The sequence below is a fragment of the Heliangelus exortis genome, chromosome 2 (assembly GCF_036169615.1).
Source record: "Heliangelus exortis chromosome 2, bHelExo1.hap1, whole genome shotgun sequence".
In the NCBI taxonomy this organism is placed as follows: Eukaryota; Metazoa; Chordata; class Aves; order Apodiformes; family Trochilidae; genus Heliangelus; species Heliangelus exortis.
Genome location: NC_092423.1, coordinates 48,733,226 through 48,751,351, shown reverse-complemented (window position 1 = coordinate 48,751,351; position 18,126 = coordinate 48,733,226). Strand labels below are relative to the sequence as shown.

Here is an 18,126-nt window from a genome sequence, read left to right as displayed (position 1 = left end):
GGGGTGACAGCTGAGGACAAACTCATCTCCACCATTGCTATTTGGCATTTAATACTATCTAGACATTACTGCCCCATAAAGATGAGACACTTCCATCACTGCCACCCACTGCTTTCCTTCTTTCCTTCTCATCTTTTCTTTCCGTGCGGACATCTGAGTGCTAAGAGAAGGAAGCACTAAAAATATTTTATATGCATCATCTAAATGCCCCAGCCAAATGTTGCTGATGGTTCAGCTGTAACATGAGGTGGGAGTTGTATGCAATCTATTCTGTGCATGTGTGTTAGTGCCCTGATTCAGAAAAATCAACAGAGAAAAATACTCCTGGGATTTTTTTCCTGGCGTGGTTTGATGTTTTCATTTCCAACCATGTAAAGCCAATACAGAAAGGAGATGACAGCATCCTGACAGGCTTCAAGCAACTCATGTATGAGAAACACAAAGAATACTTGAGATGCCCTGTGTATAGTTAAAGAAAAACAGCAGCTATGAAGCTGCAACAGTCGTGTGATGTAGTTTTGACATTGTCTTTTCATTTTTCGTTGTTCCTAGCAGAACTGGGAATTTTTTTTTCCCAGTACTTATTTGAACATTAAATGCATGCATTTTAGTTTTACAGTGCTGAAGCAGATCTCTTAACTTTTGTCCATCAAGATATCTTTCTACTTGAACCCAAAATTTCTTAGCTTCAGGTAACTAGAAATTTTGATTCAAAACTCAGTCTGGTTCCCAGACCTCAGGGTGTGGTTCCAGAATACCTTTAGAGTCTCCCTTCTTCTTGTAAGATCAGACAGCATGACCTGATGAAAAATTTAAGAACATACCTCATACAAAATGGTATGAAGACCATTACTACCAAAGATGCCAGGCTTTGCTAGTAACTCAATTTCTCCTTGTAGTGGCAATTCCTACTAACAAAAACTCTGCAAGATTCTGGCACTGTACAGTTTGAGTCATACTGTTAGTCCACAGAACTTGATCTGAAACTCTGAAAGGTAGCATAAATCTCATTTAAGTTGACCATTGCCTGCTACACATTTTTTTCTCAAATGCACTGCTGAACACAGCTTTATATACCTCATTAATTGCCTAGCGTTTACTTTATATCCTTTTGTTGGCAGTTGTATTTTCTACCTGACTGGGCCCCAAGTTATCATCAGCTGGACATTAATTGCAAATATGGCACATGCCAGTGTTCATTGAGTGTGAGCTCACCAGAGAATACACCTGGAACCAATGAGTTATTTATCAGAGCCAATATAGGAATAGGTACCAATAGCCACTGCTGCTGTGCTCTGTGGCAGCAGTAAAAACTGCTTTGCTTTAGATGTAGAAGACAGCACTACAGAAGTCTATCCTAATGTGCTCTGGACATATCACAATGCACATCTGCCATGAAATCTGAGTAAAGGACTGTCCTAATAATTTCACTCAAACGGTCTGATGTGAAAACAAAGTGTGTGTGCATACACAGAAAGCTGGCAGGCTGGAATAAAAAATACCTGTTATTTCAGGGAAGGTCAAGCTGACAAACTTTGTATTCTGCAGTGTGTGAGCTCGTAACAGTCTGAGAACCATACCTTGTTTTGTTTAAGGGCTCCTTTCTCCTTCATGTGAGGGCAGTCTTTCCCAGTCACAATAGCTTTTATATCTGCCACTGGCACTGCATTAAAAAGAAACAAAAGCAAAAACCAGAAAATTAGTTATAAGCATGGTGAGTAAAAGCTGTAGGGTCTGAAAAGAAGAAAGACTAATGTGTTAAAATTGCCACTACCTCTGCCATTACCAGCCTGTTGTAAGAAAGAAAATTGGAAGAAAACAACTAAAATAGGAATCAGTGCATAATGACAAAACTTCAGGCAGTTGGATAAAAATATGAGCATGCTTTTTCTTGCCTGTTCAGACTACTTTGGGTATGAGTGCTTCATACAGATGGGTATCTGTGTCTGGGCAGTTTTTCATATATCTAGAAACTGTACACTGTTTCCTGCCTTACTAATGTAATACACCTGCCCTGTTTCTATTGCTTCCTAGGCATTCAGGTAAAGTTTCTGCTGGGCAACTTGTATCCTACCTCAAAGGATGCTGTTGTTCTTCTGTTAATGCCTGTATAAATTTGTCAAATAGTTTTCTATTTAACATCAGCAGTTTAGTCACTTTTTGATATTGACAGGAATAAGGACTACTAAGCCTTACAAAGAACCCTTCTGATTGCTTTAAAATATGAAATGATCAGAAAGCATTGTTTTAAAAAAAAAGTAAGAAAAAAGTTCTGGAAGCCACTCAGAGTAGCTCACAGAGTAAGGTCACTAAAACATAAAGATAAATATATATGAGTCTCAACTGGAAGTCAATTTTCCAACAGTAATTACATTATAGAGAATCTACATGCTCCACAATAGAGTATGGTCAATGAGTGACAGTTTCTACAATCTACAAATAGTCCATTATTCTTGTGGCCATGGAAAAGCATCACATATATAAAAGAGCACAATAATATGATTGTCTGTTACTACCCAGTATTTTACAAACTCTAATGGAAATACTGGAGAGGAAAAATGCATTTTCTACTGAGTACAGTAACACAATGTACTTTATTACAGATGACCTTAGTACTATGGTTAAATGGACAGCCTGGGTCATAATAGCCTGGGTTTTTAAAGAACTTTCTTTGCATGGAAAACTTAAAGAAATGGTAGTTATCTGGATCTTTACTATAGAACTTCTTCTGCCTTCAGTTTCAGCATTCCATGCTGGGGACCTACTGGCTATTTATGTCTCTGACACTTCCCTTCTTTTTAGTCCAGAAGAAATATTATTTTTGAGAGGACAGAGCAAATTAGGACACACCGGGAAGTAAAAAAATCATTTGATTGCATGTATGAAAAAAAGGTCTAATGAAGAAAGAGGTCCTGACATTTGCTGAAGATGCTTAGAAAAACAGCTTCTCTGATTACTTATGGTCAAGTTTTTTCAAGTTAGATCTCTCAACCAAGAAGGCTTTCCTCTGGGTTCCCTACACCCAGTCTCTGTGATCTGGAGAGAGGTTACCCTGGAAGATCACAGACTGATGTGACATCCTGATCTTTATCCATCTTGGATAAAGATAGAACTTGCTCTATTCCTTGCTTTGGAAAAATAGAATCAGAATTCAGATGGTATCAGAAGCTGACTAGCAAGATGCTGGAGAGTGTGAGCACAGATGTGATGTACTCAAAACAGATAAAACTCTGAGAAAGAGGGCAGCTGTTTTCTGTCCCAGATGGAGTCTGCACGGCTTGTTAAGTCTGCCAGACTGATAGAGGTGACATTCACAGAAGTGAAAAGGTTAAAATCCCCCATATTGATCTTTGGAGATAGACACTAGTTGTTCAAGTTTGGCAAGGAGTACACGAAGTGCCCTATTCTACTTTTTTTTGGTCCTCTGTTTTCTTAGCCAGTTGTTCTGTCTCACCAGTTGACCTTCTCCTAAATGCTGACAATCTGGACATCATATTCAGACCTTAACAGTTTAAAATTCAGTATTAGTTTATCCAAAGAACACCAGAATATTTCTCGAAAATATTCTGTAAAGCTTCCAATCCAGTTTAGTCTGACACATTTCAAACTGCAGTGTCACTTTATGATCTTCGTTTTGTAATATTCTCAACAATTAATCTCTAAAGTGGGTGGCACTGTGGAAAATCTCAGACTGAAAACCTGAGATACTGATGAAATAACCACATCTTTCTCAAACTGCACCAGTATCTGCTCTAGCTCAGAGGCACGTGCAGGGAGCATGTGGTTCTGGTCCGGTGGCTTCTGAAATAGGAGCCTTCTGTTCCCACAGGATCCTGACATTTTTAAGTAGGCTCAAGAGCCTACAGAAAATGCAAATGCAGGATGAAGCTTGCTGTCAGGGTCAGGGGTTTGATTGTGGAAGCGTGCTCAAAGCAAACAAATCTGGGAACTTCTGTGGTCGCAACGGTGCCTGCCGTTCAAGTGTGACCTTCATTCTTCTCCTGTCACTCGGATGCTACTGTAACATTCAAGGCTATTTCCCTAAGCATCATCCAGAAAAACAGCCTCTTCCAGTGCCAATGCAGCAACGTCAGCCCCTGTCCTACATTCTGCCAAGACTGCAGTAAGAGCGTGGAACATCCTTGAGGCAATCTGTGAGGCAATGAAAACAGAGAAATGTGACTGTGAACTGTCAGAGCTCCAGCATCAGAGGGGCTTTTCCTCTTTCCCTTCCAGACTGTATCTGGGAGCACTTAAAAATTTTAAAAGGTGTTGCCTAGGGACAAGCTGTGGGAGTCTTTTTTTAATAACATGTGGGAAAGTTTAAATCACCGATTTTCTCCTTTCTCAATTTTAAGGCTGGAAAAATTTCCAGCTTCTGAAAAATGAGTCTTTCTGCCATTCCATGAAAGAAATGGAGCTATCAGCTGAAATACCCGTACAAGCATGTTTAATGTGATAGTGCCAAGAATGGCATTTATTACTAATGGAGGTTCAGAAAAGAACAAAAAGAAATTATTCCTTATTTAATGCTTGATTTCTTGAAGTCACTTCTTTGTGACAGAACTACATTGGGTATTATTTCGCTTATCATAAAAAGCTTTCCCAGCATTGCAGGTCAAACTTCTACAACACATGTTAAAGGACAGAAGAGAAATTATCTGAAGAGTATAAAATTACTTTTACCCATTAAAAATCCTGATAAATTCCCTGGAAGGAGTTGTCACAGATGTACATCCTCTTCCAGTTGAGTATACAATAATGGTGAGATCCTCTCAATATTATTCACAGCAATGTGTTATCTTTAAGTCCACTCCCCCCATTAATGAAAAAGACCTCTGTCTGCCACAGATACTTCCTCCAGTCACTAGGCTGTTTGCCACAGAAGAAACATCTGTCCCTGTGGACAGGAAGTGCTTCTGAATATGCCCAAGTATTCTTATTTGACATCTGCAGTTAGATGAGCAATGAAAATAAACAGTGTTCCTCCCCATGAAAGGCATGACATTTCCAAGCTGAATGAAATTATAAACTCATTGGAAAGCTGAGCTCAGTCCTCACACATGCTTGCCAAAACCAGGACAGTAGTATTTGAATGGAGAGGAAATGTCCTCTGCTCTCTATCTCCACAAACAAAGCTGTTGGTAATGTCCTGAGTTAAGAGAAACCTGCTTCAAGTTATCAAGAGGAATTATCATAAAAGAAGCAAAAGTAGTACAATCTTTGTGCATGACTTACATTTATCTTGCAAGGAATCATGGGGCACTTCTCCCTGGGGACTTTCTTCCAAGTCTCCGTAGTGTAAAACCTTGTGATTAGGTGAAAGTCGACAATACCAAAATTTGTCTGTTAAAATAAACACATTAAACAAGGTCACTAACATCTCTTCATCAGCATCCTCAACGGCGTAGGAGAAAGCTTACTCACGACTGGTTTTTGGTTGGTTTTTGTTGGGTTTTTTTTAATTATTATTGACTTAGTCACTGGATCCAAAAATAAATACTAGCAAACTTAGTTTTGCATGGTATGATATATCCTTGTGGACTGAAGACTGGCAAAGTAACCTCTGGTTTGAGAGGATAACTTTAATGTACCCATAAAAGCTTCATTTTTAGCACTCACTATGTGAAAATTAAGCCCTGCCAGCTGTCTTGTGTGGGACAGCCACAACTGATACATTTGAAATATCCCATACTTTATGAAAAACTATGACTCATGTCTTTTTATAGACATGGGAGAACACCCCCATATTTATGAAGGGACTGGACATAACAAACACGCCAAGATTTAAAAAGCAGACGTTAACTCCCTCGTCCTGCAGATAACTCAGTGCTGTGCATGCTCACAAATATATGACTGACCATGCAGTGACACTCCAGTTTGCATTTTAGCCCTTTCTAGCAGATGTATATTTACATCTGCTGCCAATTCCTGCCTCACAGGCTATAATTCCACTTAACAGTATTCATTAAAATCTGATTCTGAGAAGAACATCGCCTTTGCAGTGCTGGGCCACCACGCTGTCTTGCATGCAAGGGTGGTGCTTGCCAATTCCCCTTCTGAAATGGCAAGAATGAGGTTACCCTTCCTTGTAAGAACACTTTCTATTTAATAAATAGAGCACATAATGTTAAGCTGTCAAAAATAGAGTCTTGTTACATCCAAGCTATAAACCTCCTGAAGCTCAGAGCATGTTATAAAATGCCAGTGAGGGGCTGAGAGGGGTGGGCAGAGGGCTTTTCAGGCTCTGTGCTTTGCTTGCTGCTGGTGGTGCTGATGCTGTGCCCTGCAGCAGCCTAAGGGACAATTTAAGGGGAATATTAGCATTGCCAGAGCCCCATGGTGCTGCAGGAGTGAATGGAACCACAGCACATATAAAATGGGGAAGGAGCTGTAGAACCACCAGAGCCAGTGTACATGAGCTCGCTTGGGGTGTTAGCAAAGGAAGGGCTTTTTGGCTCTGTTAGTAAAATGTTGGCTTTATGGACCCAACTTCTTTCTAAAGGACATTCTCCAGTCTCTTGGCCAGCCATGAAAAATGCAGTGCAACACAACACAGAGAAGGGCAATTCAGTTTTGAATTGAGCTTCCAAAAGTGGGCTTCCACATGCCTTTTTAAAATTCTTTGTCATGTTAGGTAAAAATGCTTGGGGCAAAAAACCCACACACTTCAAACAGTTTTCTGAGTGAGCAATCCTTTGTACAGAAAGGTTTCAAAATACCCTACAAACTGCTGACACAGGTTCAAAAAAGCCAGTGGACAAGATTCTGGTTATCTTCTTCACAGGCATGCACAATACTGGAAGATTTATGGCAAAGAGCCTGAGATTATGATTCTGTGATGCATACAAAAAAGAGCTGCTGAAATACAAGGATCTCTGGACTGCACGCAGTACATGCAATATTGCACAGTGCAGAGTCAAGAGGAAAATCCCACTTGCAAAGCTTTTGTAGAGAGATCTGAAACTCCAGCCAGCACCTCATTGAGTAGACTCTCATCTGAAGAACACATACACAATCAGCTTGTTGGACAGTTTGTGTATCTCAGAAGGATGCATGTGAAACTTTTTGAGATTCCTACCTTTTGCAGGAAATTCTACCAGAATCATATCAAATCCCAATACTTGAAAAATACAGCCTGTCAAATCTGAGAGTAAATTCAAATGTCCCTTGCCTACCTAAGAACAAGTCTCTAGCAACCGTAGCAGGAGGCTTCCATGTCAAGCTTTAATTGCAACCTTGCTTATTAGGCTGTACAAAGGAATATGCCTTTCCAACTTTAAGATTAAACCAGTAATTTTTTTCCTAATAAAGCCAACATGTCCTCATTGCCTTGCCAATGACCTGACCAGGAAGATGGTGTAACTGGAAAAAAAATACCATTAATTCCTTTTGATTTAGCACAAACGGGGCTGGTGGTGTTAGCAACAACAACAAAAAGTTTGGCTCCTTAACATCCTAGGGGTTAGTGTTTTACTAACCTTGGTCCTGTTTCAATGCCCTGCTCTAATAACAAAAAATAGAAAACCCCTCAGTGAAAATGTCTTTCTACATTTTTAGGAAGGGGGTGGTTTTATGGGAAGAAACCCTAGCTCTGAAGACTTGTGGAGCCTTTTACAGAAATTCCCCATAACCCAAGGTTAATTAAAGAACTAACAGCCGTAGACTGTAGCTTGAAGCATGTCTGGCACAATTCTCCTGGGGGCTCACTAAAAGCTGCCATCGTGCCACAGCCTTGCTGTCAAGGGGAAAGCCCTTAAATGAAACCTACAAATGGAACTAACGAGGTTTCCTTACTGCAGCCACTAAATGACTGCATCAGCCAGGCTGAGGAGGGTGATCAGCATGTTAGTGATGGGAAGTAACCCTTGCTTCTACAACCACCTCAGTCTTATCAGCTGGAGTGTTTTGTTGTTTTTTGGTTTTGTTTTTTTTTTTTTTTTTTTTTCAGCTCTACATGATGTAAAGAACAGTTTACTGGGCAACAACCTACTTATGTGAGATCTCAGTGCCTTGGAGCAGAGCAGTTTTAAACAGGGTGCATGTTATTTTACTGAACACAGTATTATTAGGAAAGTAGTGTATAAAATAATGCTGCATTCAAAATAAAATTTCTATGAAATTGTTTCCAATGAAAGAAAGGGTGAAGAAATCTCAGTTGCAGAGCAGCACATGGGAAGTGGCCAGCATTTACTCTCAGGTATAAATTGATTAAAAATAAGTATGATTAGAAATTGGTGATTATAAAGCAAAGAAGAACTACTGTCCAAACACTCCAGAGCTCTTAAATCCAAGTCCACAGAGTCAAAGTGTCACAAGGCTTTAAAGATAGAACAGCCATTTCTCAGTCAGCCCTGTACCCCCAGCTGGTAGATCCAGGTGTATGCTCACAGCTGGAATGGGGCAACTGCCTGGTCAGGAAGGAGTGGAGCCTGTTTTGGTTTTAGGCCCCATGAGATTGCCCCAAAGCCTAAAACCCTTCTATGAGCTCCAGCTCTTATTCTGTGTTTAGTTTTACTGCTTCTGCCTCTGTAAAGCTCCTCAAAGCAAGCAGCTGGAGGGAAGGCAGTTGCAAAGCAGAGTCTTCAGAGATAATATGGGCTGGTGATTTCATGGGAATTTTCAGACACTAAATCTTTTCCACTTTCCAGTGAGTCCTTATGTCTTGTAGCTCACTGACCATTGATGCAAAGAAATTAAGGTGCTGGAGATTCTTTTTTTTTTTTTTGGGGGGGGGGGGGGTGGGGGGAGGTAGAATGAATTACTCCAGCTTTTCACTTGAAAATGCTTCAAAAATTAGTTCTGATGTTCAGATAATTGCTAGAGCAGTCTGTGGGTTAAATATATTGCAGCACATTGTTAAAGATTATAGAAGAGGTTACAAAAAACCCACCCCAATAACAAAATCAGCTACAGTTTGGCTAGAAAAGTAACATTCAAAATTGTGACCAAGTACAGCACAGAATGTTTTGATGATGGGCTTACAGAGTGCTTGGCCATTCACAGTGTATTTTCAAGTGTGTTAATAATCACTCACTCATATGCCCTTAACAATGCTGTCCCAAGTAAAGCAATGCTGTGGTTAGTACAGCAGTGCTCTATAGTTAGAATCTGGGGGGGGGGAAATAGCTCAGATATGCACTGACAAAAAAGCCCGAGAGTATATATTTTATCTCAAGATATGTTCCAGATTATTAAAGAAGTATTTTGTTCAAAGAAAATCTTCCTCACTGATTTAGCAACAGCAACACACATTTAAATATAGCCATGAAAACATATGTAGTTGTGTGCGTTTTAGATATATGTATGTGGATTCACCTTTTTTTCTTTCACTGTGTTGTCTTTCTCTAATACAACTGGAGTGACACTTTCACTCTAACTGGTCTTAAATGCTTAAATGACAGCCAGAAGGCCCTGACTGGTGAATAACTGACCTGTGGCAATGCTGGAGGCATATTTGGTTATCCAGATCCTCTCAACAAGTCACATAGTCACGGAATATAATTTTTATGAGACTAAGGAGTGTGGGATGGAGTAGCAGTATCAAAGAGGCTTGCAAGCAGAGAAAAAAAGACTAAGTGTGTGTTCTTGTTCAGAAGTGTGAGTTACTTATCCTAGCAAGAGATGGAAAACCTGCCTTCACTTGTTTTCTTGTTTTAATGTTAATTTTCACTTCCATGGTGCCTTGTGTTTTTAATTTGGTGTGTATACCAGGCATTTCTTTCCTTTCAAAAATTACTGATCAAGAAACTTTGGCTGTAAACCCACTTCAATAACATGCAATTTCTCTATAATCTCCATAAAGCTAGAAGGGGAGTTTATTTCCAGGAGTGCACCCAGCAACATAAACTACAAATGTACTGGATGACAGCATAAGAAGTATCTATTATCCTCAATAAAATACCTTTATCTGCTACTTAGCTCTATTGGAAATAACAACTTCGAGAGTTGTAAAGTGCTTTGCAGGCTTCTGCTTTAGTCTTCTTTCTTTTAGGAATTAGCTAAGGAAGGAGAAATCTGAAGAGGTCTGTATGTCAGCTGATGTCCATGGTCTAGGAACAAAGTGGGGATTTGCAGAGCTTCATGATCTGCTGCTGAAAAATGACCAGAAGGGCAGGCTAGATTTTGCTGCTTCATTTCTAACTGATTAAGAGTGCTTAATAAAAACAGAAGTTTGTGCTGCAGCTTTCCTATGAAACTCTGCAAGGGAAAGGCCATCAATTCTTTGAAAGTGTTAAGGATCTTGCTGGGACAACACTGACATTTCTGAATTCTGGTTACAGAGAGACCCTGCTGATATAATAATCCAGTGCTGAAACACAAAAGGTGGAGATCTTACTTCAGACATTGCACAGATTAATCTTTAACCTCCCCCCAATGAATCACCTGCTGGATTGAAGGCTTTCCAGTGCCAAGTATATTTGAAAGTGTTTCAACTGTTCTCCAAAGACCATATGAGGCTGTAAACTCCCTGCTCATTTTTTTATAAGTTAAAATTTTCAATTCACTATAACTAACCATGTGTGTCTTACCATATGTTCAAACCACAGTCTCAACAGAAATTTGCTCTGGAGTCTTTATCATGGGATAATGCCTGTTAATTATTTTCTTTAAATGGGCAATTTAACACTTTTAGCTATTCCTGTGTAGGACATGTTCAAGTTCTTGATCTACAACCTCTAGATTTGTGACATTTGTTTCAGGATTGTCTCAAGAGAAAAGAAAGAATAATAGGAAAGGTAAAAGAACCAGTATATGTACTAAAGTAAACCAGCTTCCTAATCTTATTACTCTTACCAGTAAGTTGCTACAGTAGCAGACAAACTGTGATGCCTCACAGCACTCACCATTTCTGTTTCAGCTCCATAGCTGCCTGGATGGACATCAGACCTTTGAGGGCCTGGATAATGCTCCATGGCAAGTGAATTCAGTTGGATCAGGGGGCAGGTGTCAGGGCTCATGAATCCCCAGGGAGCACAGGGCACAAGTACCCACGGGTGTGTTGTGGGAGAAGAGATGGGATGTGAGCTAAAGCTGACAAAAGACACACCCAGGAATTTGCACCTTGTACTATTTTAATCAGGATGTTCAGAGGAATAGTCTGGAAGACTGACTGTCCTGATGCTTACCCTCTGGTCCTCCATTCACTTTACTACACCTCCTAGTTCTTCACATGTCCTGGTCTTACAGCTTGATCTACATGGGGTGGAGGAGAACCTGAAGGGTAAAGGCTGATTTGAAGAGAGCTGCTTCTGCTTTGTGCCAGATGCCATTATTTGCTATTTGGACTGTGCCAGGCACTGTACATACTTAAAAAAGGATCTCAGTCCAAGAGCTTATAGGTCAAATAGCTATATTTATATAGCTATATATATACTACAGCTTATAGTACGGTGTTTACAAACTGTACTTTGCTGGTTCATTAGACTGCAAAGTGTTAGATCTTACTGAGTTTAGTCCTGGTGGCTTCATGCATCATCATCATCTTCTGCAATGGTTGTGTCTGGTCCCTCTCTCTAGGGGGATAATTAAAAATTCTGTTCCACGGAATACAGCAGGGAGTCTAACACAAAGCATAAGCAGCTCAAGGGCATGTGGAAACACGTCCTTCTAAATGGCAAAATGACAAAACCAAATATATTTCAGAGAATATTGAGTTCTTTGAGACATGGTCACATGTTTTGTTTGGTTCCAAAGAATTGTGAACCTTTTGGCCCTGTTTAAATATGACACCAAAGCAATTAATCTGGTGGCCTAGAGAGTTCACTCCAAGGCATGACACACATTGAGCTCCTCAACTGTGGACCAGAAGATTATATTGATTTTTTTTTTAAATATTTTTTTGAACTCTCACTCATATAAATTGAACCAATTTATACCCCCTGAGGCTTTTGATCCTATAAATGATGAACTAACAACAGTTTAAAATAACATAAACAGTCTATCTTCCTCTTGGAGAATTGCCAAGAGAAGAACATTTGCCACAAACCCTACTCCTTCTCTAGAATTTCAGTCATTTGGGAGGAGCAAAATAAACAACCCCCACTACTGATAGCCAAACCACTTTATGCATTTATTTAGCTACTTTCACTGGGTGAATATGCTGCTGAAGGGAAAAAAATGTATCATGTCTCCCTATGAAATCTATAAAAAAAGTCACAAAGGAATATTTATGCTCTTTCCCTAAACTCTTTGCAGTGGGCTTCATAGGCATTTATATGCTTGACAGAAACGATATAAATCTGCACCACATTTTTCTGCAACTCATCCCTTTTCTAAAGACTTTGAAATTTTCCCAAATAATCCCCCTACATTAAGGAAAATTGCCTCTTTTTTTTTTTCTAAGGAAGGAGGAATTGCAGGAATACTCCTCTCTGTGAAGAAAGCAGTTTTCCTCAGGTGATCTAAAGGTCTCAAATATTGATCTTTGTCAATTCTTACTTTTAGCTTTTGTACCTTTCTAATTTTTATTGCGTTTACAGCAGAAAACGAATGACAATCTGAATCCTGATGAAATGAGGGTTTTAAAGGAAAAAATGTTGAATACAACTTCTAGTTAATCTGTTGAATTCACACTATGTCCCTGTTATTTTGTCTGGAGAAAGAAGTGTACCTCTCTTAAGGGAAATGAACCATAGAGAGTTTGACTGTATAAAATGAGCTGTAAATCTAGCACTGAGCAGTGACTAATACAACTGGGAAAATAATCTTCTCATGTCAATCAAGTATTCATTTGAAGGTACACACATTACTGACCTAAGTGCTTTTTTAAAGTATATTTTGACATCATAACATATTTAATGTATATGGTAATATAATAAGACAAAAACCAAGGACAGGTAATAATAGAAGAAAGGTTGCAGAATGACCTCATGACATATATCAAGGTGGTCCAAGTTTGAGAGATTCAAACTCTGGCTACACCATGTTTAATGTGCTATTCCTGCAGTGGCAGAGATTTTATTAGGAGAAGAACAAGAAGCCTGGACAACCAGGCAGAAATCAAAATACTCAGTTTAGAATGCAAGATTGCTGCTTGAGATTTTTGTCAAATACTGGACTTGTTTCACACCATCCGTGTGATGAAACCTAAACCAGGGTAACACAGGAAATCCTAAAACAAGTGTAACTACAGGGTGCTTTCAGATGCTCCCTGGTGAAAGCAGTCAGCATGGCACTACAACCAGGGATCTTGCAAGGAAAAGCAATATTCCTCATCTCAGCTTTTAGACAAAAGTGACAATAAAAAGCCAGACTAGGCAGCCTGAGCTGTACCTTGCCGTCGCCGACTGTTGAGTTTCCTAAAGCAGGTGCCCTCCACAAGTCGATTGAGACGTTGTTGCTTGATCAGTTCTAAGATCTCAGGCTGAATCTTCTCTTTTAGTTCCCTTGGGAAGAGAAGAAATAGGCACTTGTCAAATTCAAGCAGAGACCATCCTCCTTCCTCTGAGTCTCACAAAATGTTTCCTGCAAGGAGTTTGAAGGGCACAACAGTCACAGGTCCAGAGTCTAGCCTGTTCCAGAAAAAAAAAAGACCTTTTTCTTATAACAAAGGATGGGAGTCAGGAAGGATAACTCTGTTGTAGACCTCTCCCTGCTAAGGCATCAGTGTATGACTCAGGCAAGTCACTTGTTTGTTTCTTTACTCATCTAAAAATAACACTTGCAATAAAGTATCAACAAGGTTTTTCTGTGACAAATAATGCTCTTTCATCACTGGAGCACTATGCGGGTCTGTCATCTTTTGTTGTCTGATCCTTTGCTGCTATATTTTACTAGCACTATTATTTAGGACAACACAAGCAGGCTAAAACACATTTTGGAACAACAATAAAAGAGAGTAAACAATGCCAATGAGCCAAAATAAGAGCGGTGTTATATACTTACTCTTAAGTCCATGCCATTGAGTTAATTCATTATTACAACTATTTTGTGGAAGACTAACCTGTGGCTAGGGACTGCTCAAGTATTAAAATTTACCCTTGCCTGGGAGTGCAGAAACCCACAGTGAATTTAGAAAAAAATATTTCATATCCTTCAGAAAATCTATTTTCTACATTTTACTTTGATAAGAGTTCAACATGTCAAGAACTAGGCAGAAAACATATGCAGAAAGTATTTAAAGTTTCATTTCATACACCATCACATGGATTCACAGATGTCTGAATTCATCAGTTATATCCTCACTTAGATTCATTAAGAATACATAAAAGACAGGTTTCAACATCAACTCGACAGCAAGCCTAGTAAGATTAAAAAATAACCAAATTCATATAGAATTTATAAAATATGAAGTGTCTCAGAAGCATGATTTTGCATTGCTGTGCAAATTAGGTAATATCAAAAATCTTTCTGTCTGGCAGTATGTTCCAGCAATCATTATCAACAGGGAGAAAAGCCATGGTATCCCATAGAGACAACAAAAAATTCTCTCTTCTCTCTTCAGCCCAGTCTCTGCTAATTGCCACATTTATTTGGATCCTGCACATTTGATCTGCCAGACCTCCTCTAAGTCCTCTGCTAGAATTTCAGGCCTTTAAACAAAAATGCCATCTTTCTCCCCAGTATTAATAAAACGGCTGGAGTTCTTGATGCTCACTGCATATTTACAAGCTGAGAAAACCTGGCTGGTCAAAAATCAAGGAAGCATTGTAACTATAGAAACAGGCCACATTTGGAAATGTATCATCAGTCCTTCAGGGTAATTTTCAAGCACTGTTGTTTTCCCATTGTGAACTAAGATATGAATGTCATGAGTGGTTAAATACTTTGATTAAAATAATTTTGTGCTTGAATAAATGCTCTGCCTTTACTGAGCTGATAAGCTTCCCTGTTCCTCAGGTCAGAGCTGGGAGTAGGGGCCAAGAACAGAGTTAAAACACAGTGTGGATTACTCAGCAGTCCAGGCTGCAGATAAAACCTCCAGCTGGACTGATTTCAAACATTCAAGACTGGTATAAACATCAGCGTGATATTTAGGTAGTTTAATTCAGAAATTCAGTGGTTATCATTAAGTAAGTGTTGAAGACATCATAACATCATAGTTGTAATACAGTACTGAAAAAAACAAAAATAAATGGGTCACCCAGCACAATAACACTTGGCTGTTTGCTCATGGTATTCTCTTTTCTGTCCTCTAAAGTCGTATCTGCCCTTTCAAAATGGAAGGAAAAGAAGGATTTTTAACCAATCCAAAAAGACACAGGTAATCCTCTCAACAGTACTTTTCTGTCCAAGGCAGAGTTTCCACAGGAGGGAGAGAGGTACGAAATAAGAGAGACTTTTCTCTTTCTGATGTTCTGGAGTCCCCCTACATGGGATACACACATTTGTTCCCACAGCCATGAAGCTCAGAGGCAGCACTCTCTTCTGTTTTACAGTCCCCATACTTGAACACACAGAGGTTGTAGTTACTCCAAGGTTACTCCTTGGAAGAGAATCTTCAGTAAATCTGGTCTTCAGTGTATCTCATAAGTCGCTCCATCCCTTGCCATGGTCACCTGCACTTACTGACCTCAGCAGCTCATGCCAGCACATGGTCACCATTTGTGTGGTTTTCAGCTCTTCAGAGGGCATGACTTCAGATACATTCTTGCAAAGTGACCCTGCCCCTTAGTGCTCCTCACTGTCAAGGTTTCTGTTCCACCACTCCAGGTGACAGAATTGGGTCAGAACAAAGAAACCACACAGTTAAACAAAAGATGTGCGTTTTTGAATCCTTAGATTTCCTTTAGAAAGTCATCTCTAGACAAGGGAGTTCAGTTCCTCAGGGTCAGTGTCTAAAGACAGGAGAGTTAGAAAAAAAATATCCCTGCACAAGGAAGAGGTCCTCCTGTCTAATTTTAAAATCAAACAGGTACAGCGAGCTAAAGGAAGATAATAAATGCAAATACATTTTGTGAAAAATTTATTTATTTCTTTCAGATGACATTGGCTTAACAGCTTATGCCTTGTGAAGAGACAGAGAAAAAACTCAGAAAGTTGAAGGAGACAGTGCCTTTTAAAGTTGTTATTAGTTTCTGACTGTGTTCCTGTGTTAGGAATGTCAAAATTTAGTGGTATGGTAAGACAAAAGGGTTGAGAGAACCACGCACTATATATGATCTCTAATTTTCTGATCTCAGTGGTCTCAGCACTATAGGTAATACTGACATCAGCTACTTGCTTTAAAATACTAGACCTGGATTGTTAACATTAGATTATTTTAAAACGTTCAAATTACACTAGTTCTTCTTCAGCAGCAATTATATCTCTCCCCAGCTTTAACTTTCATGTTCTAGTTAAGACTTTCTTGTTAGCTGTTTTCCTTCATGGACAGGGCATATTACAGATATTTAAATCATTACAACACAATTTGTTACAGAAACAGAAGAATTACAACAGAATTATTACCACAGAAGTACTTTCATGTATTTTGTCCTTTTATCTTTCTGGCTTGTAGCTATGCCCTCTCCTAATCACTTCACAGATTCAGAGCCAGCATTAGTGACTCTTGCTAACATTGCAGACAAATCTATAAGATAAAAAGTTGAAAAACATCCACGTACCTCCATTTCCCTTTATCTTGCTGATTTTCACAGATATTACCTAGCAATGGCTCCCTAGCTGACATTAATTCTCCTTTAACCAGCAAGTCTCCACTTGGACATCAGACCTTTATCCAATATTAACCAATCTCTGTTGGCATTTAATATGTCAAGGAGATTTCTGGACCTCTACAGTCCCATAGGATTCCTAAACACTTTTTTCCACATCCATTCAAAAGGAACCACTGATATTTAATGTTTCATTGTCGAATGGCAGTGTGGGTGATCTACAGTGATCCCAGAATCTTGAATGATTCTGTTCTGAAGGACATTTTATTTTCCCTAAAAAAACCCTCAAAAAACTTCCTCTCACATTATACAACAACGCCCATACAAGAGAAACAACTAAACCCTGCAAAACAAGGTTTCTGTAGTTATCAAGATTTTAGGCAACACTTTGCAGGTTACACTCAAATCCAACTAACTCTCATCCACCAGACTGAAAACTTAAAACTTCAGTGCTTCATACAATGAACGGCAGAAGAAAGGCTCCTATCACATTAAAAGCTGGAAAAAAACATCACCTGATTGCCATATTCTCATGCAGAATTAAACATGCTCTGCTGACTTTACAGTCACTGTCGTACACAATCTCTTTTAGCATATCTGCAAGGCTTTGAAATATACAGCAGAGTCACGATTGCTCTCTTCACTTACAGTCTTTTTCCTTGCTATGAGGACATGATTCTGTACTTCTATCAATTGTGTCATCTATGCAATTTGAGAGACTTCATCAGCCCAGGGAATCAAATCAAAGGGTAAAATGAAAGAAACATTTCTTTTGACAGTCAAGAATAAGTGATCATGGATGCAATCAAAATGCAAATGCATAGAGTTAAATCTCTGCAAACGCAGTAGTGATTGCTTAAACACTGTATTGATTTACTTAGCCTTTATAGCCTTTAGGCTTAGCCTTTGTCCTGAATCTGAAATGAGTCTCAGGTAACACTTCAGCTGCTTTTAACTATTTATGTTGGCTGTGTCACTTATTCCAAGCTGGAGAAGGGAACTCCACACTGGGGCAGCAACTAGCTGGACTGATACTGGAAAAAAAGATCTTGCAAAGGGCACGGGCAAGTTTCACGAGGCTAGGTGATTGTACAAGTGAATATAAATAGGTGATCTGCATCAACCTCTAGAACAGTTGTCTCCCAGGAAAGCAAGCAGCTTTGGTGACAAGCTTAGCACTACTGAGTGGCTTTGAACCACTAAATGTTGCAGGGGACTGGCAAAGGATTTCTGAGCAGCGTAATGATGCAAAACTGACTGCAACCATTTGTAGCTTTTTAATTGATGCATTACTATGGGTGATATCAGTTCTAGTTGGGCATTAGGTCCTACCTTCTAATACACTGAAAACATAAAAGAACCATTCTCCCTTTGATCCACATTGGTATGATTAAAATTTAAGCGTGTAATACTGCTTAATTTATGCTTCTGCATTGCACCTGGAGAAACGTGCCCCAATGCCTTGCACTTAGATATCTGTGTCCTTTAGAAACAAATCAAAATTAACAACCTGCTTCTAAACTCTGAAATG

General features: G+C 39.3%; 1 protein-coding gene across 5 annotated transcripts in view; it reads right to left on the bottom strand.

Moving 5' to 3' along the window:
- ELMO1 (engulfment and cell motility 1) overlaps nucleotides 1–18,126 on the bottom strand; it is a 313,181-nt gene that overhangs the window by 9,806 nt on the left and 285,249 nt on the right. For all 5 annotated transcript variants that reach the window (XM_071736038.1, XM_071736039.1, XM_071736040.1 and 2 more), the window contains 3 exons: nucleotides 13,276–13,388; nucleotides 5,239–5,346; nucleotides 1,581–1,663 (listed from right to left, as the gene is read on the bottom strand). In XM_071736038.1, the coding sequence (XP_071592139.1) occupies nucleotides 1,581–1,663; nucleotides 5,239–5,346; nucleotides 13,276–13,388 (304 nt within the window). The remainder of the gene's footprint in view (nucleotides 1–1,580; nucleotides 1,664–5,238; nucleotides 5,347–13,275; nucleotides 13,389–18,126) is intronic.